This window comes from Lindgomyces ingoldianus, assembly GCF_010093535.1.
Source record: "Lindgomyces ingoldianus strain ATCC 200398 unplaced genomic scaffold BDR25scaffold_17, whole genome shotgun sequence".
Classification (NCBI taxonomy): Eukaryota; Fungi; Ascomycota; class Dothideomycetes; order Pleosporales; family Lindgomycetaceae; genus Lindgomyces; species Lindgomyces ingoldianus.
The window spans coordinates 238,250-263,224 of NW_022985178.1; the positions used below are offsets into that span (position 1 = coordinate 238,250).

At 50.7% G+C, this 24,975-nt stretch overlaps 8 protein-coding genes across 8 annotated transcripts; 6 read left to right on the forward strand and 2 right to left on the reverse strand.

The window, feature by feature from the left end:
* Positions 1–1,063: 1,063 nt before the first annotated feature.
* BDR25DRAFT_262076 (flavin-binding monooxygenase-like protein-like protein) lies at positions 1,064–3,108 on the forward strand. The gene is made up of 2 exons (XM_033686746.1): positions 1,064–1,120; positions 1,189–3,108. Exon 2 carries the CDS (start codon positions 1,488–1,490, stop codon positions 3,063–3,065), a length of 1,578 nt encoding a protein of 525 aa, XP_033547132.1. The 5' UTR covers positions 1,064–1,120; positions 1,189–1,487; the 3' UTR covers positions 3,066–3,108.
* A 1,776-nt stretch (positions 3,109–4,884) lies between these two features.
* Positions 4,885–6,184, reverse strand: BDR25DRAFT_33589 (uncharacterized protein). The gene has a single exon (XM_033693059.1). It carries the CDS (start codon positions 6,088–6,090, stop codon positions 5,194–5,196), a length of 897 nt encoding a protein of 298 aa, XP_033547133.1. The 5' UTR covers positions 6,091–6,184; the 3' UTR covers positions 4,885–5,193.
* Positions 6,185–6,486: 302 nt separating this feature from the next.
* Positions 6,487–9,885, forward strand: BDR25DRAFT_287116 (initiation factor 2). Its single transcript, XM_033688297.1, has 3 exons — positions 6,487–6,539; positions 6,590–9,434; positions 9,503–9,885. Exons 1-3 carry the CDS (start codon positions 6,516–6,518, stop codon positions 9,652–9,654), a joined length of 3,021 nt encoding a protein of 1,006 aa, XP_033547134.1. The 5' UTR covers positions 6,487–6,515; the 3' UTR covers positions 9,655–9,885.
* Positions 9,846–11,539, reverse strand: BDR25DRAFT_303837 (UNC-50). The gene is made up of 4 exons (XM_033690088.1): positions 11,118–11,539; positions 11,091–11,094; positions 10,525–10,921; positions 9,846–10,442 (listed from the first exon to the last, which is right to left on the reverse strand). The coding sequence occupies exons 1-4, from the start codon at positions 11,325–11,327 to the stop codon at positions 10,214–10,216; spliced, it is 840 nt and encodes a 279-aa protein (XP_033547135.1). The 5' UTR covers positions 11,328–11,539; the 3' UTR covers positions 9,846–10,213.
* Positions 11,540–11,690: 151 nt separating this feature from the next.
* BDR25DRAFT_343074 (uncharacterized protein) lies at positions 11,691–15,750 on the forward strand. Its single transcript, XM_033693793.1, has 5 exons — positions 11,691–12,751; positions 12,799–13,230; positions 13,289–14,342; positions 14,394–15,191; positions 15,250–15,750. Exons 1-5 carry the CDS (start codon positions 11,891–11,893, stop codon positions 15,264–15,266), a joined length of 3,162 nt encoding a protein of 1,053 aa, XP_033547136.1. The 5' UTR covers positions 11,691–11,890; the 3' UTR covers positions 15,267–15,750.
* A 1,272-nt stretch (positions 15,751–17,022) lies between these two features.
* Positions 17,023–20,567, forward strand: BDR25DRAFT_287121 (eukaryotic translation initiation factor 2C 2; the record flags this gene model as incomplete). The annotated part of the gene is made up of 4 exons (XM_033688298.1): positions 17,023–17,280; positions 17,728–17,853; positions 17,905–18,047; positions 18,107–20,567. 4 exons carry the CDS (start codon positions 17,023–17,025, stop codon positions 20,565–20,567), a joined length of 2,988 nt encoding a protein of 995 aa, XP_033547137.1.
* A 969-nt stretch (positions 20,568–21,536) lies between these two features.
* On the forward strand, positions 21,537–22,927 carry BDR25DRAFT_287125 (uncharacterized protein). Its single transcript, XM_033688299.1, has 3 exons — positions 21,537–21,890; positions 21,965–22,032; positions 22,096–22,927. Exons 1-3 carry the CDS (start codon positions 21,839–21,841, stop codon positions 22,717–22,719), a joined length of 744 nt encoding a protein of 247 aa, XP_033547138.1. The 5' UTR covers positions 21,537–21,838; the 3' UTR covers positions 22,720–22,927.
* A 333-nt stretch (positions 22,928–23,260) lies between these two features.
* On the forward strand, positions 23,261–24,261 carry BDR25DRAFT_262091 (uncharacterized protein; the record flags this gene model as incomplete). Its single annotated transcript, XM_033686747.1, has 2 exons — positions 23,261–23,667; positions 23,725–24,261. Coding segments are annotated over exons 1-2 (792 nt in total), but the record flags the coding sequence as incomplete, so codon positions are not given.
* Between the last annotated feature and the right edge of the window lie 714 nt (positions 24,262–24,975).

Below are 24,975 nucleotides of genomic sequence, written 5' to 3' on the forward strand. Positions count from 1 at the left end.
GAGACATCTCAACGCTAGGGACTAGAGAAGTGGACCCTACGCGACTTATATGGGCGACGATTTTGCGAGATAATCTCAGTTGAAGGGGACGGAGAATGGAATGAACCTATCACGTCTCTCTAACAACAGTTGCAACAAGTTGAGGCCAAAAAAATACAACGCAAAGTAACCCTGCTCCCAACATTCCGCTTAAAGAAGCATAAACTTGATAAAGATAGGCGAGAGAGAGCCGATCAACAGCATGGAGATAGCCAGAAGCCCTACGAACTCTGGTTTGAACTCATTTCAGGACGTATTTAATTTCTGTGATCGACTGCTTGGGTCGTGTCCGTATTCGACCGTATTCGACCGTATTCGGCGTTCAGTTACAGCCCTCTGCGTGAGCTGTACTACTCACTATTGTATTCGGGCTAACACAGGTTCTTCGTAACCCCCATAATTGCTATTCTCCAGCGTCTTGGGTAGAGATGTCTAGAAGATACTAAAATTGAGGATAGGAGAGGAATAGCTCCAATCTAGGAGATAATGAACTCTTAGACAGCTTCAAGGGCCCTAACTCGAGTGAAAACAATGGATACAACGGCGAGCATAACTGGCCCTTGGGATGGAAGAAAATTACGAAGGGGGCAAGGTAAGGCGGGGAAAGTGGTTGGCAGTTTCGATGTGGATTCGTGCACCTCCCGGTGGTTTAAAGGAATGGAGAGGCAATAGCCCTTGAGACGTTTTTTTAAGGCATTTGTACAGCCAGAGAAGACAACGGTAGGTCTTTGTCTGTGTGCGAATGCTGATTGCTGGAAGAAAATGAGAGGTTTGCTGCTGATAATATGATCCATCGACCTTGGCCCCGTGAAAGCCCCGGCCACGCTAATTAACCTTTCAACCGAGTCGGATGACCGCTGCATCCTCCTAAGCAACAGTAGTTAAGCCAGCACAGGCCCGTTATCATAATCTTTTTTCAACCCACTCACCCGCAATCTTGGTTTTCCAACAAGAGGTAAAACTACCTCAAGCACTTTTCTTTTACACACCTTTCTTTATTCGATATCTGGGCTGAGGTCCTCCCAGTCTTCCCCGCTTTGTGGCGTTATGGATGAAGCGGATTTAGTCGTCGTTGGCGCCGGTATGTGTTCCATTTTGCAGATTTCCTTTGCACATCTAGCATCTATCTTAATGATAGGACTAAAGTAGTACTGGAATCCTATGCGACGAGGACTTCTCTTCTTCGTTCTACATTTCGTTGAAATTGGTGAAGCGGACACATAAAATAACTGAGTTACATTTCCTCCTATCTCTTCGCTCTTCTCATTAACTACGCAGGGCTCTACGGGATCACGGCTGCTGCGACCTATCATCGTCTTCATCCAACAGCCCGTATCTTCCTTCTGGAATCGGCGCCATCGATCGGCGGACCATGGGCTCCTCATCGGATATTTCCAGGCCTCAAGACGAACAATCTTTGGGGCACCTATGCAAATCCTGATTTTCCCATGGATGAAGAAGAATTTGGAGTCAAGAAAGGGGAGCATGTACCGGCGGAGAAAGTAACGGAGTATCTCAACGCGCTGATTAGGGAGTATGATATTTCGGCTTGTGTGAGGCTGAACACGAAAGTTGAAGTGGTGGAGCAACTCGAAACGGGGTGGAAATTGCACTGCATATCCAACTCTACCGACGCCACGAACTCTTCCTTCATCAACACAGCCAAACTCATACTCTCCACTGGCTTAACGAACCGCCCGTCTATCCCTCATTGGCCCACTTCCGAAAATTTTACGCCTCCAGTGATCCATTCTGCTAACTTCCCTGTGCATTATTCCAACGTTGTCAAGCCAAACGCACATACTCTCGTTATCGGTAGTGCAAAATCGGCATGGGACACTGCTTATGCTTGCGCTGCATCCCCCTCTTCAACCGCGACGATGCTCATACGGCCATCGGGGAAAGGTCCAGTGTGGATGTCACCGCCTTACGTTACGCCCCTTAGCCTGTGGCTTGAGAAGCTCGTATTTACGCGATTTTTTGGGTTCATGTCTCCGTGCCCTTTCGCGGAGGCTTCTGGATTCGAAGGACTGATTCGGAGATTTTTGCACAGAACATGGATTGGAAGGAAGATCGTTGGGGCGTTCTGGGGTATCCTGGGCGATGATGTGGTGGAGCTAAACAAGCTCAATGAACACCCTGAAACGAAGAAGCTGAGGCCTTGGCGGGACGCTTTTGAGGTCGGGAACGCGCTGAGCATCTTGAACTACCCGACAGACTTCTTTGACCTCGTCAAAGAGGGCAGGATTAAGGTTGCCATCGACGAGGTCGAGAGATTAGGCAAGGGCAAAGAAGTGGTACTAAAGAGTGGGGACAAGATGGAAGTTGATGCGGTGGTTTGCGCAACTGGATGGGAGATCGGTGGGTCCTTGAAATTTCTCCCAACGGGCATTGAGAAAGAGTTGGGTCTACCTACGAGGATCCCTCCAGATGCTGGTGATGCGGCTCTCGTAAAGAAAGTTGAGAATGACCTCCTGACCAATTTCCCGTACCTCAAGGAGCGGGACTCAAGCAAGCTCCACCACCCAGATCCCACATTCAAGAATACGCCAACGATAGACCCCAGTCAACAACCTTACCGCCTCCACCGCTTCCTGGTACCTCAGTCTGACTTCCAACGCCGTTCCATCGGTTTCGCAGGTGCTCTTATGTCTCTTGGCAACGCATCATGCGCCTATCTGCAATCGCTCTGGCTTACTGCATACTTTGACGGCACCTTGCCTCTCCCAATTACACCTCCAGAACAACTCAAATACGAGACCTACCGCGATACACAATACTGCGTTGTCCGGAACGCTATGGGATATGGCAACAAGTTCCCTGATTTGGTGTTCGATTCTCTCCCATATTTTGATCGGTTGATGCACGACTTGGGATTTGCGGGTAAGAGGAAGGGGAATTTATTGGGGATGACGAATTGGGCTGCTGAGTGTTTTAAGAGTTATGGGCCGGAGGACTATAAGGGTCTGCTTGTTGAATGGGAGAGGAAGGTGGAGAGTGAGAATGAAGGAAAGAAGGACGTATAGTAGGCTATTCTGAGATCCAACGCAATCAATTGATGGAGATGTGGAAATTAAATGGGGGTGTACTAGAAGTCTCACCGCTCAATCAATATTCCACTGCGGATTGAGGAGATATGTGGAACACATGGTGATGAACATGTATCTTGGGAAGTAGGCTCCAAATGATGTTCACGTTTCGACCTCATAGAACTTCTTGCTCTAGTCAGCTGAAGGAGGATCGCCATTACCCGAATATCCAAATTCTGGCAAAGAACACCCGATTACGTGATCTCAAGTTGCTCGATTTTGACCTTCTTGTGCGTAATCCTTCCGGGTGGGTGGCGTTAGCAGAGTAGCGTGCACATTGGCCATGCATCCACAGCAGTGGTTCGGGAGCCTCGTTGCACTTTATTCTATTTTGGATTGTAAAGACGCTGTCCGCGGATTCAATGCCATCCTATGCAATCCGAACCATGTTCCATCCTAATATCAGACACCTATGCCCCAAATCTTTGGTCACCTCATGCTTCCTCGATGTATGTATACCTTTTTCTAGTTACAGCTCTCAATCAGGTTAAGGCATAAATCGAAAGTGACAGGAGATGCAGATACAGTTGTACGACATCCGAATCATCCACTGGCCATTCGATGGCGGTGTTTCGGCACTCTTCCACGTTCTGTCTAGGGAAGCTCGGAAGAAGGGGAATCAGTATGCGAGGGCGATTGTGTTGACTAGGTACGGTTCGCGGTTGTAGTCTTAGCCTACGTGCATGATGATGATCCTATTGAAGCTTGGAACATAGCATTAGCGTTTGAGTACAGATTAAAGATGCTCAGGGGAGTGGAACTTACTTCATTTGATTGTACTCCGATACGAGGATCTCCTTGCTGGGAGCCAAAGTGGTGGTTCTATACTTCTGTAATGTGCGGGCAAAGCTTGCAAAGCTTGCCTAGATTTGGATTGTGCTGTTATTAGCCAAAGGTGGCGCATGGTGTGGAGAAGGCTGATTGAAGTCCAGTAGTTCACCGCCACTTGGTGAGTTGGGAACAATGAATGATGCGGGTAATGTGACTCATCTATCCACTCCTTTTCTGAGGCCAAAAATATGTACCCTCTCGGGCCCTCATTCTTGCTTTCTTCCTGCCTTCACCTTGCTTCCGTCCATCATCTCTAATTTACCAGACCCCTCCAACATCCATAGGAAGAAATAAACACATCGGAGAACTAAAAGGAGGAGGGAAGGGCAGCTCCTGTTCACCACTAAGCCATAAGGATAGAAGACTTGCTTCGCCTTCAATTATATTGTGAGTATTGAAGACCTGATCTTCCTTCACGGCGCTGATCTGGGATATTGTAATAGGGCCTTCTCAAAGCTGACCTATGTTGTTGCGGACTTTATAAGGCTAGCCAGCTGCAGACGAGTACGACCCAGGGCGGGCTCAAGCCGGCTGCCTTCGACACCAACAGCTCTCGCCGTTGGTATGCCGAACCTGATCCACAACAGCGCTGAGGTAAGCTCCAAACACGATGACATAGCACCCAAACACGCTCAGACCACGTTGTTCTTCACCCAAATCTCCGTATTGCACGCCCGTATATGATGATTTCTCTCCAAAGTTCCCATAATCTCAAAGCAGCTTGGGGTAGCGAGGACTTTCAAGAGGTCGGACTGCCTTATATGCAGAATTCCAGACCTCAATGACCTAGCCGAGAGCCCCCCGGTTCGATCCCACGAAAGTGAGAGAAGGTTAGAGCCAGAGAAAGCTTGTGAGAAGTTTTCTGGATACCTTCAAGGTGGTATTTCTTTGCAGTTTGGTTTACATTTTGTGTAGTCTTTTTGGCTCATTTTGAGGTAGGGAAAAAGACATAGACAGCGCTTCGTCCTTAAGTCCGAGGAGGTTGCGAGAAAAAGAGTGGAGACAGAGGAAGGATTGGAGAAGGATCTGAGAAAGATTAAATGGCACTCTACCTTATCGACACGATAATACGCTCTTAGTTCTTACACCTAGTAGATACTAGGAGTATTGCACATGCCTTTTTGATTCCTGATCCTTCCTTCCTTGCCAAATACCCTAGATACGCTCGGTGCTCAGCACCTTGAGGGGGGGAAATCCGCCATGACGCATAACGACCTAATGTATTCCGTCGTCACTATTCCCTTAGCGACAGAGTTTCCTCTAACGTCGACTCGATGTCCTCCGATTCTACTCGAAGTTCTCGAAGGAGGCGTCTTGATTGTGAAATGTCTCCAGCCGGAGGCTCGGTGCAATTTCTCAAGAAATCTTTAGATTCGTAGAACTCGGACATCTCGCCGTTCGGCCTTCCGGAGGTCACCACGATTGTCACACCTTTCTTCTGGAATAGCTCACTAAAGGGCTGTACTGCAGAATATCTCGGAAGACGAAGCAGGTGTAGTTTTTCGAAATGGAGAAGATTTCGGAGAATATAGTGAGACAACGAGTTGTAGGACTGAATGGCGTCACTCTCAACACAGTCCTCTTCATAGATCTGACATATCAGACCGAGATCTGTGACATGCGACCGCGCCAAAGGGCTAAGCCGAGCGAGCCATTTCTGGGTCGCATAAGCCTGGTACCTCCCTCGGGGGCAGGGCCCACTCAGGAGCCGGAAGTTGCGTCCGCGATATAGGACGGGAATAGACTCGCGATAGATTTGTTTATTGACATGAATCAAGTGTGCTGAAGGTCGTCTTTCAAGCTCTCGTTGGGAAGCCGGACGTAGTATGTTGAAGAGGCCCCATAGTTCATGCAGGATCCACAAGGGGTCCTGCTTGGAGGCAAATTGAACCTCCGGTTCTTGACACACGTAACGTGTGTATATGTGATCTTTCTTCTGTTTAGGGCAGCCGCACATGTCGAGCTGATACGGAGTGAACGTGAGAGAGTCGGGGTTTTGAAGATACGGCCAGGAGAGCTGGTAGTTGATTGTTGTGACATCTTGAGGATGTGGAGAAAGTAGGTGTGAGTAAACCCTTTGACGCAGTTCGAGTGGGAGGAGAAGGAATAACGAGAGACGATCTAAGTCCATTGATGGTCTCCAGGCTAAGATGTAGATGAATTCTAATGATGAGATAGGGATGCTTGTGGTCTTTATACAAACCTCGCTGAAGAGTCAAGTGAATCGACTGGAGTTTGAAAATGCAAGATGGAAACACAGGGGTGAGACTTATGCTAATAATAAGAAACCATACAGCATACCGCGTACGCAAGGCGACAAATGGCCATGATTGAAAGCTTACGAAATGCCAGATGGGGATGCTGTGACAGCCTGTTTGCTAAATATATGATTCAGCTTGAAGATGACGACGTGAAGAGTGCGTAGCTGACGAGGAAGTGTGAAGTGGCGCGAGCTGACTAAGGGGCCTCGGGACTTTCCCGGATCGAATCACTATCTTCGAGACTTTTTGGGGGCTCAGGACACCAGGGTATCTTCAACTCAACGTGTCGAAAGCCATGTCGAATACGCGGGTGTTGCGGGTAAGACGAATTGACATGCTCTAATGACGGCTTATTAACACTAATTGTAGGTTTCTTCAACCCGCGATGTTTGCATATTCTGCACTACCCGACAATTCACGGTCGATGGGATTAATTATATCCCTCTAACTACATTTCCAGCTCGATCCCAGCGGAGACATCTCAATTCGTCGAGCAAAGCCCCTCAGTATGCTGCCGAAGGCCAAGTCTTCCGCGAGGAGCCTCAGCGCATGACGCAGGCCGAAAGAATGCGACAGCAGATGATGGCGAACCCTAGATACACCGCTTCCCGTCAGCAGACAACTTATGTCTCACCAGCGGAGAGAGCGAGAGCTGCACTACAAGCTGCGCACCCGGCAAGAGTGCAGGCGCAATCGCAGCGACAGGGTCTGCAAGATCAATTTCCAAGAGCTCCTGTCAACATGGTGAGGAGAGTCATACCTGGGGGTGACCCTCTGCGAAATACTCGTTACCGAGTCAATATGGATTCGAGAGGACCTCCAGTTTCCAGCACACCCGAATTTGGTTCTGTAGGGCACCTGAGGCGAAGAAACAACCCTCAGGCTAAAACGGCCTGGAATGCTGCGCCGAGTCGAGAATTACCACAGCCCATGAGTACCCAACCCACGAAGCGGAAGTGGGCCCAGGGAGACCTAGAGCAAATGCTAGGAGCGAACTCAAACCTGCCAAGAAGAGAGCTCCCAAGGTCTCACATCCCTCTGACGAGAAAAATGAGTACGCCGATGAAATGCTTCCATTGCGGGCAGCAGGGTCACCGGACCCAAGATTGTCTTCTGAAACCTGTTGTCAGGCAGCCGGAACCCGCCCAGCAGCGAGAAGGCGCTCTGGCAGACGCAGCAGAGGCCTGGATCCGCAAGCAACGTACCAGGTCAGATGAGCCGTTAAGTGCTGAGCAAGCGCGGTACGAGGAGGAAGGGAGGCGGCGTGACACGAGCATGTCTGATAGGAGGAGGAGTCGCTTCGTTATGGAGGATGAAATTGACTTGGAATCTAGAGGGGCCCGCAACCAATATGAAGAGCCCGAACCGCGCCGACGAGGGAAAGTTGAACGCAGAGGTCGCGGCCGCGTGATGCAAGCGGAAGATGAGGATTTAGAAGAAGAGTACACGAATAAGGCTGAGCGAAAACGACAGCGGAAAGAAGCGAAGAAGAGAGCTCAATTAGAAAAGGCGGAGCCAACTCCTGTCTATCTACCAGAGTATATCAGCGTCGCAAATCTTGCTTCCGTGCTTAAGATGCGCGTTGAAGATTTCGTCAAGAAACTTGAAGACCTGGGCTTCGAGGATGTGCAGAACGATCATATTCTCAACGCGGAACACGCCGGTCTGATTGCCCAGGAGTACAACTTTGAACCTATCATTCAGGCCAAGGGCGAGGATGGCGATATATATGCTGCGCCTGCGCGTAGCCCCGAAGACTATGCCAAACTACCTCCTCGGCCACCTGTTGTGACGATTATGGGTCATGTCGACCACGGAAAAACCACAATTCTGGACTACATCCGCAAATCGAGCGTTGCTGCAACCGAGTTTGGTGGTATTACCCAGCATATTGGAGCCTTCAGCGTTCCTTTAGTCTCAGGAAAGAAAATCACGTTCCTCGACACTCCCGGTCACGCCGCATTTGAAACCATGCGCGCGCGTGGAGCTAACGTTACAGACATTGTCGTTCTCGTCGTTGCTGCTGACGATTCTGTAATGCCCCAGACCATCGAAGCCATCAAGCATGCACAAGCCGCCAAAGTCCCTATCATCGTTGCCATAAACAAGATCGATAAAGAGCAAGCGCACCCTGATCGCGTGAAGCAAGATCTCGGCCGTCATGGAGTTGAAGTTGAGGAGTATGGTGGCGATGTTCAGACTGTCTTAGTCAGCGGAAAGACTGGTCAAGGTATTCCCGATTTGGAAGAAGCCATTTCTCTGCAATCCGAAGTCTTGGACCATCGTGCGGATCCGGAGGCAAACGTTGAGGGATGGGTTCTGGAAGGTACAACGAAGAAGTCTGGAAAAGTCGCTACGGTACTCGTTCGCAATGGTACTCTTCGACAGGGAGACATCCTCGTTGCTGGAACTACCTGGACTCGTGTGAGGGCCCTCCGCAATGAAGCAGGTGCCGCTGTTAAAGAAATTGGGCCTGGTATGCCCGTCGAGGTCGATGGTTGGCGAGAACAGCCCATCGCGGGCGACGAAGCCCTGCAAGCTTCCTCTGAGCAACAGGCTGCCCAGATCGCAGATCTCAGAACAGAGAAACTCGAACGCTTACAAATGGCCAAGGACATGGAGGCTATCAACGAGACTCGACGTCTCGAAGCCGAGCGCCGCGAAGCCGATGAAGCCGCCGCAAAAGCCGCCAAAGCTGGAGAGACTATTCCCGAAGAAGTTCTCAAGAAAGAGAGTGGCCCTGAAATTGTCAGCTTCATCGTCAAAGCCGACGTCTCTGGTTCCGCGGAAGCAGTCGTCGACTCTATTACCGCAATCGGCAACAACGAAGTCGGCGCCCGCATTCTCCGCTCTGGCGTTGGCTCACCCTCCGAATTCGACGTCCAGCACGCAGCAGATGCGGGCGGTCACATCGTCAACTTCAATACCATCATTCAACCCAACATTGCTGCCATGGCTGAAGGAAAGGGCGTCAAGATCCTCGACTCAAACATCATCTACCGCGTCGTCGAAAACGTCAAGGCCCTCATGTCGGAAAAACTCTCCCCTAAGATCACGCAACGCGTAACCGGCGAAGCAGAAATTGCTGCAGCCTTCGAAATTGGTCTTGGAGGGAGAAAGAAGCTAAGGGTTGCGGGGAGTAAGGTTAGGAATGGAGCTGTTGTGAAAGGAACAAAGGTGCGGGTGTTGAGGAAGGAGGAGGTGGTTTTTGATGGTATGTTTAACGCACTGACTTTGTTCTGTATCCTTGTATGAGAGAGGTGAATTGCTGACATTAAGCAGGTATATTATCGTCCCTGAAGAGCCAGAAGAAAGACGTCCATGAGATGCGCAAGGATACCGAATGTGGTATTGCGTTTGAAGGGTGGGAAGCTTTTGAAGTTGGAGATAAGTTGCAGTGTTATGAGGAAAAGAGTGAGAAGAGGACTTTGTAAGTTAGATATTTAGGTCTGTAGAATTTCCTGTCGGATTCAGATGTTATCGCTGGCATATAAGGCCGTCCGTGTAAGAGTAAGAAGTATACATCAGCTGGGTGGGAAAGTAGGATTTTCAAAACTCCACTTCTTTAGCTACACTGCTTGTAGACAATCATTTTAGGGAAGGGACGTGGATGGCACCTCTGTAGAGTACATATAACTATGCCGCTGTTGGGCATGCGCATCAACAATGCTAGAAGCCATCAGACCACCACAACTTCAACTCCTCATCATGTGCGCTCGAAAACTAAGGCTGTGATAAGTGTAAAATTGTACTAGATACATCCACGGGGCGACATATTATACAACCACTAGATAATTAGGTAATATGAACCCCTTTCGCTAGAAATGCCGCAATCCAAAAACACAATAATGCCCAACCTTCTCGGTAGGTGCGCCGTATGCCTATGAAACGCCATGAGGGCCTTTCAACGCCAATTATCTACTGCATAAAACGCCTTAGACCTACATCCCGCGTCCTTCATATCGTACAATACGCCCTGCTTCGGCAGGGTCGTCAGACATCCTTCCTTAACTTGGCTCCTGCCCATAAAACAGGCGCGAGATGCTTCGGTAGATTTAGGCCGAAGAGGCTGACGAACCATAGGATCGTGCATATCCCTATTGGTAGGAGAAGCAGCTCAGTGTGGTGTAAGAAGGGGAGGGCGTTGTAGCCGAGGAAGGTGATGATGAAGTAGTAGTTTAGTGCGACGAGGTAGAGCGAGTTTCCGACCAGCAGTGATAACCTGGATAGAAAGTCAGACTCGCTCGTCTCGACTAGCAACTCGCAAAAGGCCTGGAGCAAACAGGAAGTGGGGATGTACGCACCAGTATTTGCTCGCAATGACAGGCATAAGTAAAAACTGCACAACGTATAAAAACACCCAAATAGGCACAAAAGCCCGGATTGCCACATCCCAGCAGTATCCAAACTCGAGCTCGTTCCCGCCCTCGCCTTCTTCGACGTTGAAAAGTCCTTGTCGGCGTCGTCCGGGAAGCCCTTTCACGCCAGGTCCGAGAAGCCGGCCGACTAGGAAGTAGAATAGGGTTGCGATTAGGAGGGAGAGGAGAAGGAAATGGCCGAACATGAAGATAAGCATTATGCGCAGGGTTCGGGCGGCACCGTCGGCGTATGCAAGACCCCAGCCGAGGGCTGTGAGGAGAAGGAAGCCGGAGAGGAGGTAGGTAAAGGAAGGGTCGGGTCGGTGCCATGTGTTCTTAGTTTCTGGGGGTTCGTTAGACTGAATTCAAATGCAGTGTTGTGAGGAAAAAGCAGTCGGAGACCTGCGCAGGCAATCCCATGGAGCAAGTAGGAGCATAATAGACAATGGTTGCAGCCGTGCACGCGGAGGACATCTTACGTTTCTGCAAAAAATGTAAGTATCGCGTTCGCTGTTTTCAGTGGGGTCCGAGAGACATACATGGTAATATATTGACCTAAAAACTTTCTTTGGCGCTATTATCAGGCTCAACATTTCCCATATGGCCATCTCAAAGTCCATCTGCGGAAACTTGAATAAGCGTTTAAAGAAGCGTGGCATTCGGAGGCTCTCGGACCGACTCGACGGTGCTGTACCACCAAAGTTCGAGGGCCCTCCTGTAGGCCGGGGCAGCGAAATGTGTGGATTCATTGTGCTTCGGCTGTGGGTTTGGGAGTCGAGATAGAGGTCCAGGTCCAGGTCCAGGTGGTGGGCTCGGGGGTTGTTCTGAAGCCCCGATGCGCCGTGGAAATGCCTATTGCGCACTATGGAGGAAGGGGAGGGTTCTCAACAGATAGGATGTGAGAGGAGTATCAAACGGGAATTGCACTTGTACTGCCAAGGCACGTGGTGGTGAATCTGTTCAAAGGAGTGGCTTATTCATGACATCGCCGTTTGGGGCTGCTGTCAAAAGCTCCGTGCACAAGCCACCATGCCAAGCCTTTCGGAGAAACCAGTCGGCCTTTACTTCTGGTCGCGAGCTCAATACCGCAAGGGCTGTCCTCTACAACACAACACAAAGAAGCCTCCCCCCCTCCATTTGTGTCTCTACACTAACCGTGCAGACAAAGACATCGCTCCTTCCTGCTGGGAGCACTGCCTCTTACAGCCCACCTCCTACACGCTCAATAGGACATCTCCCCAATTGTCTTGCCAGTCGCGCCTGACTTTTCGTCACCTCGCAGCTTCCGGTCTGCCTCGCGCCTGCCGCAACCATGGCGGACATGGATCCCGAGCTCGCTTTCCTCAACTCACAGGCCGAGTATGATCCCGCCGGCGACTACTCCACCAGCGGCATCGGCCACCCCGAGCCTGTCGCCGACGATGGAGAGGAGGACGAGTACGACCCATCCGCCCTCCCCCCTTCTTATCCTGACGGCAATGACCGCTCTCCCTCCGATCAGTCAGCCTCTATGCCAGAGTCTCCTGGCAATACTCCGTCCCCAGCGACCGAGAACGCGCTCAAGCCGCAACCTGCCGACGCTGCTTCTGCTGTGCCGACGCCGCCCAAGCAGCCTCGCACCATGGGTGGATTCGTCGACGAGAGTGAAGACGACGAGGATGATGTGCCAGTTTCGAGACCGATGGCGGCTGGATCTGCGTTGTTGAATGCCTCGGGGGGTTCGTCTGCTACACCACAGCGTTCGCTTACTCAAACTCCAAACAATACACTGCCCCCCTCTACCAATGTACCGTTACATAGTGCACAAGACCAGGGTCACTCTGGTGTTTCCTCCTCCACTTTTGTTACTGTCAATGACGCTGCTCCCACTGTTGCTTCGTCTCTTCCTGGTGCTGGTACGCCTGCGCCAGACGCTACTAAATCAGCAGTCCCAGATCGGCTGAACACTGTCTCAGCACGTCCTTCTACCACTCCAGTCACTCCAGTTGCTACTTCTCTTCCGAAGCCACGTCTCTCACAGGATCGAGTTGGCATTCTTGAAGATAGAATCGCTGAAGACCCTCGTGGTGACATGGAGGCATGGCTAGATCTAATTGCAGAACACCGAAAAAGACACAAGATCGATGACGCCCGAGCCGTATACGATAGATTCTTTAAAGTGTTCCCCTCAGCGGTAGGTTGACTCAACACCCTGCTGTGAGATTTACTAATGCCTTCCAGGCGGAGCAATGGGTTCAATACGTCCAGATGGAGACAGACCTCGACGAGTTTAGTAGAATCGAACGCTTGTTTGAGCGATCTATCATGGCGACTCCACATGTTGATCTATGGTCAACCTACATCAGCTACATTCGACGTCGCAATAATTTGACCACTGATCAGTCAGGCAATGCTCGTCAAATCATTACACAGGTCTACGAATTTGTCTTGGACAACGTAGGCATCGATGTCAACTCTGGTAGGATATGGCATGAGTACATTGAATTCATTAAGTCTGGCCCCGGAATTGTTGGCGGTAGCAATTGGCAAGATATGCAGAAGATGGATACACTGCGGAAAGTCTATCAACGAGCCATTGCTGTTCCTACGAGTGCTTTGCTCGAAATCTGGAGGGAGTATGACAGGTTTGAACTCAGTTTCAATAAAGCAGCAGTAGGAATCCCTCTTTGTCCAAGTCTTGTAACGGTCACTAACACTTGTTTCACGCTAGGGCCGGAAGAACCTCCAAGAAAAGTCACCCTTCTACATGACCGCGCGAAGCGCGAACAATGTCCTCGACAACATTACTAGAGGGATTGACCGAACAACCTTACCCAAACTCCCACCTCGGCCAGGTTTCGACGGTTATGATGATTACATGACGCAGGTCAACATGTGGAAGCATTGGATCCAATGGGAAAAGGACGATCCGCTTATTCTTAAAGAAGATGATCGTGCTCTCATGAACAAACGTATCGTGTATCTCTACAAACATGCCCTCATGGCCCTCCGCTTCTGGCCTGAGTTGTGGTATGATGCTGCTGAGTGGTGTTTCCAGAATAATATGGACAAGGAGGGAAATGAATTCCTTGCGCAAGGCGTCGAGGCCAACCCAGAGAGCTGTTTGCTCGCCTTTAGAAAAGCCCATCAAGTTGAGTTGTCCGGTGAATTCGAAGATGGCGAGGCAGGAATCATTCGCAAAGGAGAAGCCGTTCGTGAGCCATTCAACAAAGTTTTGGACGCACTGTATGATCTTACCAATCAAACAAAAAGGCGAGAAGAGCATTCCCTTGTTCGGGCGAAAGAAACTTTCGAGGCCCAGAGGGCAGCTGATGAAGCCTCCCGAGCTAACTCTGACGGAGGGTCTGACGAGGACGGAGGGCAGGATGACGATGATGAGGAGGCCGCGAAGCAAGCGAAAGAGAAAGAAGCGAGGTTCCAGGCACAGCTCCAAGCTATCTCGACGGGGTATAACGCCGAGATCCACGACCTGAAGAAGACCATTTCTTACGCTTGGATCGCTTTGATGAGGACTATGCGACGCATTCAGGGTAAAGGATCCCCTGCGGGCACGCCTCCAGGCTTCCGAGGGATATTTGCTGAAGCTCGAAAGAAGGGCAGACTTCTCAGCGATGCCTATGTAGCGAGCGCGCTGATCGAGCATCATTGTTACCAGGACCCGGCCGCAGCTAAAATTTTTGAGCGCGGCATGAAACTCTTTCCTGACGACGAGAACTTTGCATTGGAGTACATCAAGCATCTCGTCAATCAGAATGATGCAACCAGTAAGCACTTTGCTCTTACCCTGCCATTATTTTACTTGCTAATCTTTCCAGATGCACGAGCGGTATTTGAGACAGTAGTAAACCGATTGACACAGAAGCCAGGTTCGATTGGACGAGCCAAACCGCTCTTCAAGTATTTTCACGAATACGAGTCTCAATTTGGCGAACTTGCTCAGATTATCAAACTGGAGAAGCGCATGACCGACCTATTTCCCGAAGACCCGCGGCTCCTCCTCTTCTCTCAGCGATTCTCTACCACGACGTTTGACCCAACGATCGCTCGGCCTGTCATCTCGCCCAAGACACAGATGAAGCCAGTCATGATGCTTCAGCCAACAATAGAAGAGCCTTTGGTACCGCTACCACCCCCTCAAGAGAAGCGACCGTCACCAGTTCTGAACTCCCCGCGAGTTCCCCCTGCTTCTCTTTTCCCTATCACCAATTCGCCCAAACGCCCATTTGATGAATCAGATAGCGACTTCACACAGCCTCGAAAGATGATCCGCGGAGAATCACCGCTCAAGGGAGCTGCAGGCCGACGACTAGATGCTGCTAGGCGCAACATGGCTCGTACGTCGGAGGGCATGTCAACCCTTCCCGTTGCTCCTCCACCACCAGATTTGCCAAGGGACGTCAAGCACCTCCTCCACCTCATCCCTGGTGCGCATACCTATAAAGAGACTCGATTCATTCCTGAAATGTTGGTTCGTCTTTTGCAGACTGTTGACCTGTCCAAAGCGAACCTGGCTGCTAGACCGCCGACTCTGGCTCCCAGCCCAGCTCCAGCAACGCCCTCCTTCCCCCCTCCTCCAATGGGCGCCTGGGGCCCACCTCCAGCTGGAATGAGTGGTATGTTTTCTCTAGTTTGAGCAATACTAAGAAACGAACCCGCTGACAAGACCGGTAGGTTTCTACGGACGGTGATTTCCTTCTACGGGCAACCAGAGGTCTGCTTCTCTCAACACCATAATTTTCTTCTTTCATCTCGCCTAGCTGGTAATAAACCCAGTTTGCGCAGGACAATACAATGACTATCGTGGAATGAGTTTGTTTTACTCAAGTACATGACAAACTACATGTTTCAATGAGGTTCCTTCGCATGATTCGGCGTTCATGGTTGCCTACAAGAAGCCCGTAAGTAGACTCAGACAGGTCTCAGGTTTCAGGTTCAGATTGGCGTCAGCACAAAACAATCTTGATATTGAATGGTGGGTTTTACTTTCCTTCCTCTGTGTGTCTAAAATTCCATGGCCTTGTGTGTCAGATTCAGGTTGGCGTAGGCACAAAGCGATTTTTGGATTCGGTGGTAGGCACTGCTTTCTGGCCTGGGTGTATCTACAACTCCATAGCCATGTGTACTCTACTCCAACAGAAATTCAGTCAGCAGCTGTCTGGAGATGTTCCTTTCAATCATGCATTTCTCCCGTCCCTCTACGATGATTGGTCAAGTGTAGAACTAAGACAAAGGTTGGTGTAGGACAAAGGTTGGTAATGCTTGGCGCCCCCTCAATTCAACGTCGTGCCTTCCTCCTGTAGAACAACAACTGTACGATTTACAAAGAACCACTTTGGAATTGCCATCGAACTTGAAGTTCTCATCAGGTGTAATGAAGTTTCTTTGTGTCTAATACCGCTTCTGATCCTCGGTAGTCATTCCATATATCCAAACTCATCCTGTGTTGTGTGCTTGATGGCTGGCGCGCTCGTCCTATATTTCAGCAACTACTCTTACTTCTCCCTCTGTCTCACCCTCTCCCAAGATCTCTACCTATCCTCAGAGCTCCCCAACTGCTCCCTACGTAACCTAAGTCTCCCCTACCGCTTCTTCATTGAAAGCTACTGCCTTGCCTCTACCGTCTTTCACTTGTTTTGGGAGCTCTCGGCTCATTCCTATATAAGCCCTCCGATTCTCAGCTCGGTACCCTCCTTCCTTCCTTCTACTCCAACCCTCCTACTAACTTTCAAATAAGCACCACTACTACCGCTCCACCATCGTCACTTCAACTCTTCCGCCTACTCCACCTACGCCACTATTCCACAGTGCGTTGGCGATCGGCATCGGCACCACCATCACCATCGCCAGCCCCCTCTGGTACTCACCATCAACATCAGCACTTAAACGAACCCACCATCGCAGTAAGTCTTTTACTCCAGCCACCGCATGTTTCGCGGGCCACGTTGCTAAGGCGACGCGCTCTTTCTGACTCAACGCCACCGGGGGTAAACATATATTTGCCCATAAACACTCTCGTTTACTCTTGCATCCGTCACATCCTTTCTACATCACCCTCTTCTTGCTCACCTGGAATTCCGGTATCATTGTTCTCCCCACTCTCACTTTCTCAAAGGAATCATGACTGACATTATCTTTGCTGTCTGAGAGAGTCAATCGCGGCAGCCCACCCCCCACACCACACACTAGCTCAATACATCGCTCTCACCGTCCATTCCGCTCACGCTAGCTAGACCAAAGGTCTCACAAGATAAGGTATGCATGAACACCACCACACCATCCCTTTATCCCTCCCCTTCACATTCTCGAAATTAAACTTCGTCAACTGTTTGCTGCAAACGCCCTAGCTTTCTGCTCACTGTTTCCTCACTCATTCCAGTGTTGCACGATATCGTAATTTACTCTTTCAGCTCATCGCTGACATGAATATCAGAATCAACACTCGCAATGGTGGGTCCTGCAAAGAAGCGTGCCCAGGCTGAGAATAAGGGCTCTGGATCTTCGGAGGGACGGAAGTCTTCGCAGGAGTCTTCTGGTCGAGATGTTGCTACGCAGCGGTCTACTCCCAAGAGCATCCCGCGCTTGGATGGCAATCGGGACCCTATAGTCCTCGATAGAAACGCGCCCATCACATACACTAAACCCGGAGACCTGAAAAATATCTCGGAGTTCTTAGGAATGCGGGGTTGGTATACCGCTCGTGGCGTAAGTTCAATCCCTTTCATAAGCATTCGATTGCACTACCCCATTCCGTTCCTTTTCTTCTTTGGTCATGCGAGTTATCGTCAGGCAAACGGCATGCACCATCCCCAACCCCTTCTATGATTCATATCATGCTAGAGGTAGCATGATTGGAATCATAACCGTGGCTAGTTTACACTGCCGCCCGCTCCATTTTATGGTCCTCTCTCTGCTCTCCCGGGGGTATTTAAGACCGCCCTTTCCTAACCCCAGAATGCGACTTACCTCCCTCTATTCCAAATCCAACCCGCCAGCACCATCCACGCAACCAGCGTTTCAACTACCATTCTCTTTCTACATCTTTTACTCCTCTCTTTGTTCTCTCTCCTCGTCAAGATGGCCTGCAACAAGCGGATTGTTGAGGACTATAAAAACTTTCGGCATTTTGATCTTGATGCTAATGTGGACAAGATCGAAATTCCCGATAGTCTCCCATATCGGCCAAGCAAGTTCAACACCCTAGGCACAGAGCTCGCTGTCACCCTGAATACATACAATGTCATTCAAGCACCATCCACTACGGTGCATCAGTACGATGTAAGTTTCTTTAATCCCCACCTTTCTTCAACTTCTCTGACTTTGTTTTAGATTGCCTGGGGCCAAAACACTGATGCAACCAAACGTGTGTTGATCAAGAAGATATGGAACAGCAAGGCTGTCAAAGCTGCCCTCGGCGAGCCTCTGCACTTGTGGATCTATGACGGAAACAAGCTTGCTTGGTCCGTCTACCAGTCTACGGTCTTGTTCTCGTATGTTTATGTTCACCGCTAACAGGAACTAGGTCCGGCAGAAAGCTCGACCGCGATGAGATGCGCATTACCGTCAACCTTGATGAAGAGGAGGCTCAAGACCTTGCCGCGGCAGGCAAGCCCAAGCGTGGCCGAGCCTGTGACAAGGACAAGAATACCCACACCCTCTTCGTCAAATGGACCCGCAAGGTCGATTTTGCTCATTTGACAGCCTTCTTGAGCGGCCATGCTCCTTGGAGCCCTGACTGCATCGACACCGTCAATTTCCTCGATCATGTCATGCGCGAGGAGCCATCTCGGAAGTATACTCAGATCAAGAAATCTTTCTTCCAGCGTGGTGAGAAGCGTTATGATCTTGGTGGTGGAATTGAAGCTTTCAAAGGTGTCTTCTCTTCACTCCGCCCAGTTCTAAATGATAAGTTCGAGAAGTCCCTCTCAGTCAATGTCGACGTCGCCAACGGAACCTTCTGGCGTGCCCAAGAGTTGGCCCGCGCCATCCAGCAAGTCTTCAATCAAAATCTTCCTCAATTCCAGACAAACTTCTTGCATGCCAAGCGAGACTGGAGGCATTCACAGCTCCGAAAGGACCTAAGCCGTTTCAAGAGACTTGGTGTCACTGCGACACACAACAAGGAGAACCTCACCCAATGGACAATTGAGGAGATCTGTCAGCAAGATTGCCATGAGGCCTCGTTTACCGACCCTGATGATAAGCGCGATATCGAGGACAAACTGAAGCGCAAGATCACCGTCTACAAGTACTACAAGCAGAAGTACGGCATTGAATGTATCCCGCGCGTGCCTGTGGTCAAGATGACGAAGAAGATCCGGAAAGGCCCGGTTTACATTCCAATGGAACACCTCAAGATCAATCCAAATCAGCGCTACAATTCGAAGCTGAGCGATAAGCAAACGTCAGAGATGATCAAGTTCGCCGTTACGCTCCCTACTGAGCGCTGGGCGGCCGTTGAACATGGAGTTAGGTTGCTTGACTGGGGCCAGGACAGGTATCTAAAGCACTACGGCATCAAGATTAGCACGACGCCTGCAAAGGTCAAAGCCCGTCAGCTTCCCTACCCAACTATCACCTTTGCCGGCTCAGGCGCTGGTAGCACTATTTCGCCTAAGGATTGCCAGAACGGCCGTTGGCGTCTCGACGGGAAAACGTTTATCGCTCCCAATCAGCGCGAGATCACTTCTTGGGGTATTTGTGTTATTCAGGGTAGAGGTGCTCTAGCTAAACCCGCCGTTGAGCATTTTGCTCGCTCATTCATTAGGACCTATGAGAGCCATGGAGGAAAATTCAGCACGAAGTTCAACAAGCTACCCCACATCGTCGACGGCAATCTCGCCCGTGGTGGTGATATGATTGCAGACGCCTGGAATGCGATTGGCAACAAGTTCCAGGCTCGACCAATGTTCATGATGTTCATTGTCAACGACCGCAATGTTGAAGTCTATCGCCGCATCAAGAAATCGTGTGACTGCCGGTACGGAGTTCCCTCGCAGGTCGTTCAGTCGAGGCATGCAGCGCAGTCATCTGCCCAGTATCTATCCAATGTTTGTATGAAGGTTAACGCGAAGCTTGGTGGAGCTACCTGCTTTGCCAAGTCGACAATCATCCCCAAGCTGAATCCCAAGGCAGCCAGCATTCCGACAATGATCATCGGTGCTGATGTTTCTCACCCAGCCCCCGGTGCTGGTTCCGATACTGCGGCTTCGTTCGCTGCCATCGCCGTGTCTAATGATACAACATTCACTCGCTATTGGGCTGAGTGCAATACTAACGGCAATCGCGTCGAGATGGTCACGACACAGAACATCGATGAACACCTTGGCAACATGGCGAAGAACTGGATGACTCGAGTTGGTCGGGGTCAAGCGCCTCAACGCGTTCTCTACATTCGTGATGGTGTCTCTGAGGGTCAATATGCTGCCGTCTTGGAAGAAGAAGTCCGCGACATGAAGGAATGCTTCCGCAAGATTGGTTGCAAGACCATTCCGAAGTTTACCGTCGTCATTGCTGGAAAGCGTCACCACATTCGGTTCTTCCCCGACAAAGGTAGATCTGACAGGAACAACAATCCATACCCTGGCGTCCTTGTTGAGACCGGCTGCACTCACCCTTTCGAATTCGACTTCTACCTCTGCGCCCACTCTGCTATAAAAGGCACAGCTCGACCAATTCACTACCAGGTCATTCTGAACGAGGCCGAGTGGGGAGGCATGGAGCTTCAGCAGTTCATCTTCGAGCATAGTTTCCAGTATATTCGGTCCACGACTCCAGTTTCCCTTCATCCGGCTGTCTACTATGCTCACCTGGCTGCCGATCGTTCTCGCGCTCACGAAAATGTCACCCCAGTGTCCTCTGGGAAGAAGGAGGCTAAGGCTGAGCAGAAGCCCGAGAGCTCGTCTGGTTCATCCAAGAACAAGGTGGAGATTCAGCCTCTCCTCGCTCTGTCCAACGCTCAGGGCCTCCGCGAGCTCATGTGGTACGTCTAGATGACCACATCATCTAATCCTCAACCGAAGGCAACTTTTCTCTGGTGATGATGCGATAGGGTCTACCGATGGTAAGGTGCATGAGATGATGGTTTTGATGGAACGGCATAAGTGGTGGATTACTCTCGTTGACCTTTCCCAAAAATTGACTTTTATTTATTTGCTTTCAGAACTTCCCTTCCTCTCCCTACTCTCTTACCTAGCGAATGATTTTTCAGGTCTCAATGGAGTCGTGGCTGGTGACAGCAAAGAAATTTCAGGGCAGGATGTGAATGGAGTTGTTCATGGTTTGGGTCCAAGGGATCGCCACTCGGGCTTTCCGGTACTTAGGTCTTCACTTAGGTAGCCCATTAATGCGAGGTTATCAAACTTGCTAATTTATGTGCTTTAGAATTTACGATATGGTGACTTACGATACTAACACCAACTGCAAAGGGGACACGATGCAGAAAGCGAAACTTCGCTGCACGCGCAAAATTGAATATTCACCAGTCTTTCCAGCCGCTCTCTCCCACCAAACACCACCTCCCAAATAATAAGGGCTGAGCCGAAGAACAGCCTTCAAAAGCACAAGCCAACTCCCAAACAAGAGTTCCGACTGGGAATGTGATGTGTCGTCTAACATAAAATTTTCCCATCTCAACACGAGGACTGCAGACCTGACGAAGAGAAAGAGGTAAGCAGGCGAGTTCTTCTCCCCTCCATTTTCCCCTCCAACAACCTCATGTATTAGGAGAAAGCAGAGTGAATATGAAGGGTTACAGTTTTATATGTGAAGAAGGAGAAGGAAGGCGGGTGGGGAATTTGATTTTAGGATTTTCGGAAGGTGACTAAGCTAGTGTAATAGTTTGGGCTTGGTGCGGATTGTGGAGCCTTACCATTTTAGGCATAGTCTGATTTAGTCGAGACGATTTGATGCGGTGCAATTTGGTGGTGGGGGAATGAAGCGGGGCTGGTCTTGTGGGTGCGGTGTTGTTCACTCTGCTGCTGCTGCGAGTGTGACTCCTTTGGTCCTGAGTTTTACTGTTGTGCGTTGGCTTTGGGGACTTGGTATTTCTTGTGGTGAATCTTGGTTCGTTCACGTTTTAAAGTTTGGCACGCTAGGTATATAAGAACTTCGCGGGCTGTCTGGGAGACGACGTTTTACACCACACACCACACGACAGCCCACTGCTACACCGACTCTCCGACCCTTCGCCCAACAACAATTTACCAGAGAACTCTTTTTCTTGCACAAACAACTACGAAAAAGGCTTTCCCGTGCAGAAATCATGTCGTCAGCACGAGGCCGCGGCGGCAAGTTCAGCAAACCTAAACGTGGTGGTACGTCACCCGTTCCATTCGCCATTCTCCGCTTCGGTGATTGATCACATTGAGCTAACCTTTCGAGCATGCAGGTGGGAAACACTTCTCTCGAGACCTCCAACCGCTCAATGCCGATGGCGAAGTTATGGGCATGTGGGGTGTACGTTCTTCACTCTCCCTCTCCCTAAGTCCCAGCCTTGAACCCGGCTAACACTCTCTCTAGGACGAGCGCCCCAAGAAAATAGATGAGGATGGCTCGGAAGAAGACGACGAAGACGAGTCCTCTGAGGAGGAGGGCTCAGACGACGACGCCCCAAAACAAGAACTCACGCGCGAAGAACGCCGTGCTGTAGCGAAAGCCCGTAAAGCCGCCGCCATTGCGAAGCAGAACCAAAAGACCGCTGAGCCAGGGGACTTACCTCCTTCCTCCTCTGAAGACGAGGACGATGACATGCCCGCGAACCCGAACCACACTGCGAAGGCACGCTCGCAGGCTGCTGCCCCGACTCCCGTTGCTACTGCCGAAGGCAAGGGCAAGGAGAAGGTCAAGGATATCAACCAGTTGAGCAGGCGGGAGCGGGAGGCGCTTCAGGCGCAGCAAGCGAAGGAGAGGTATGAGAAATTGCATGCGGAGGGCAAGACGGAGCAAGCGCGTGCGGATTTGGAGAGGTTGGCGCTTGTGCGTGAGAGGAGGGAGGCCGAGGCCGCGAGGAAGAAGGCCGAGGCTGAGGAGAGGGCCGAGCAGGAGAAGGCGAAGGCGGAGCAACTTGAGCGGGAGCGCAAGATGCGTGAAGCTGCTATGGGAGGTGGGAAGAGGGGTGGTAAGGGCGGGAAGAAGAAGGCGTAAAGTTGAGTTGATACTCGGGTTCATGGGAGTTGCATGTTGCATATAGGATGCTTGCTCATTGCATAGCTTGCGGGCGGGACATCGGGTATCGTGGGCGGACGATATTGCCATGATTTTCACGACTGAGGGACGTAGTGCAGGACATATGAGCGAGGTGTCCAGAGCCGAGCTTCTAGTAGATCAGATTATACAGGTCCCTACAGATACGATTTCCTTGTCGAACCTCCTGCTCCTCATGGCCCCGTATTTTCAAAATGCATACGCCCTCCTGGTGACTTGTCCTGCGCGCCGAGTATCTCTATGACTACACTCGACACGAGTATATTACGTCGAGCCAATTGACTTCTCCAACAGCATATCCAGAACATTCGAAAAGCATTCATATATTCGTATCAACATTCGTGACTCCTCTGCCTTAGCCCTTTTCCACAACAGCCACGCACAGGCACAGCCGCACTTTCAGCGCAGCATCGCTCAGACCGCCCGAGGACCTCGCCCCACCAACCACAGCTCAAGCTTCCTCGAAGTAGCTTCGAAACACCATCACTTTCGCAGCATACATAAACTGCCTTTCCTATCCCGCTATGTCTCCCTTTCAAATCCAAGCCGAATTCGAGTTCCAGTTCCCCCCTTTACTACTCCTACCACTTTCTACCACCTCACGATTGCTAGCGGACCTTTTGCGTCATCGCAATGGCTGAACCTATTCCCGCCGAGGAAGTGTCGAACTACGAAACCTTCCGCGAATGTCTTTCCGAGCCGGTGTTGAGGGCCTTGTCGGCGCCGGCTGAGCAGCCGAAGAAGAAGAGAGCGCATCGGAAGAAGGGTGGGAAGAGCAATGGCGAGGGGAACGAGGCTGAGGCAGACGCAAAGGTGGGGAATGAAGATGGAGACTTAGAGAAGGATACTGACAGCAACGACGCTGAAGACTTGGGTGAATTCATCGATGTGCGATCCATTGCCGCCATCTCCTCTATCGTCTACCTTGCTAACAAACCTCCACAGTACCTCACCTCCCAAATCTTCTCCTCCCTTCCCACCCCCTTCCGCACCCTAACCCACTCCAAATACAAAGACAGCCCCACTCTCCAAGCCCTCTACACTGTCCCCCTCTCTATCTCCACCACCACATCTCTCCTCTCCTCTCTCGTCCCCCCCGCCCTCGACAGCCTCTCATCTTACGGCCTCCTCCCGTCTCCCTCTGACGCCCTCGACCACCGTAACTTCTTCGTCCCGATATACGAATCCTACATATCCGCCGTCACGGCTCCGCCACCCATCTGGTCGACCACGAGAACGACGGCGTGCGAGCTGTGTCATCGCGAGTGGATTCCGTTGACGTATCATCATCTGATTCCGCGGTCGACTCATGCGAGGGTGTTGAAGAGGGGGTGGCATACTGAAGATCGGTTGGGGAGTGTGGCCTGGCTGTGTAGGGCTTGCCATTCTTTTGTGCATAGGGTTGCAGGGAATGAGGAGCTGGCGAAGCAGTGGTATACGGTGGAGTTGTTGGAGGGGAGGGAAGATGTTAAGACGTGGGTGAAGTGGGTGGGGAGGGTGAGGTGGAAGAAGAGGTAGAGGGTGGGAGATGGGGAGTAAGGGATGGGGGATAGGGGATGAGATGTTCCGGTAGCTGTGATGTTGGGAACTGACTGATATATGGGGAATAATGAGGGTTGCGATGCTGAAGCTAATGAGACATTCTGTTGTTGTCTGTTTTCTGAAATCTTGCGCGAAACTAATGCTGTTATCATAATCATTCTCCATGTCATCGCTCGGTCCTTCCACCGCCCCTTCCCCCACTGCTTAGTATCCTACCACCACTCAACCGTACTCTCCCCGTCCTCCCAATCATCATCGTACTCCTCTTCCATCACCTCATACATCCACCTCGAGTAAGCCTCCGGTTCCCTCCTAATCTCCTCCCTCAACGCCTCCTCATCCTCCTTATCATCCTCCATCTCATCAAACTCATCCTGCTCCCTCAGCGTCTGCACTTTATTTTTCGCCCACCATCGTCTAATGTGCTGTCTATCTTTCACATACTGATGAAACAAAAACAACACCGAGACGTCAAAATACCCTTTCAGTATGAGATTGAATTTCTCATACCACCCTAGCCTCGGCCAGTATCTGTACATGAGCCTTTTGTATTCCTGGTTTTGGAATATTGGGCTGGGCGGCAGGGGGGGCGGGGTCCATGTTGCGGGGGATGCGCCGTTGCGCTTGGCGTGCTTGGAGAAGGCAATGGAGGTG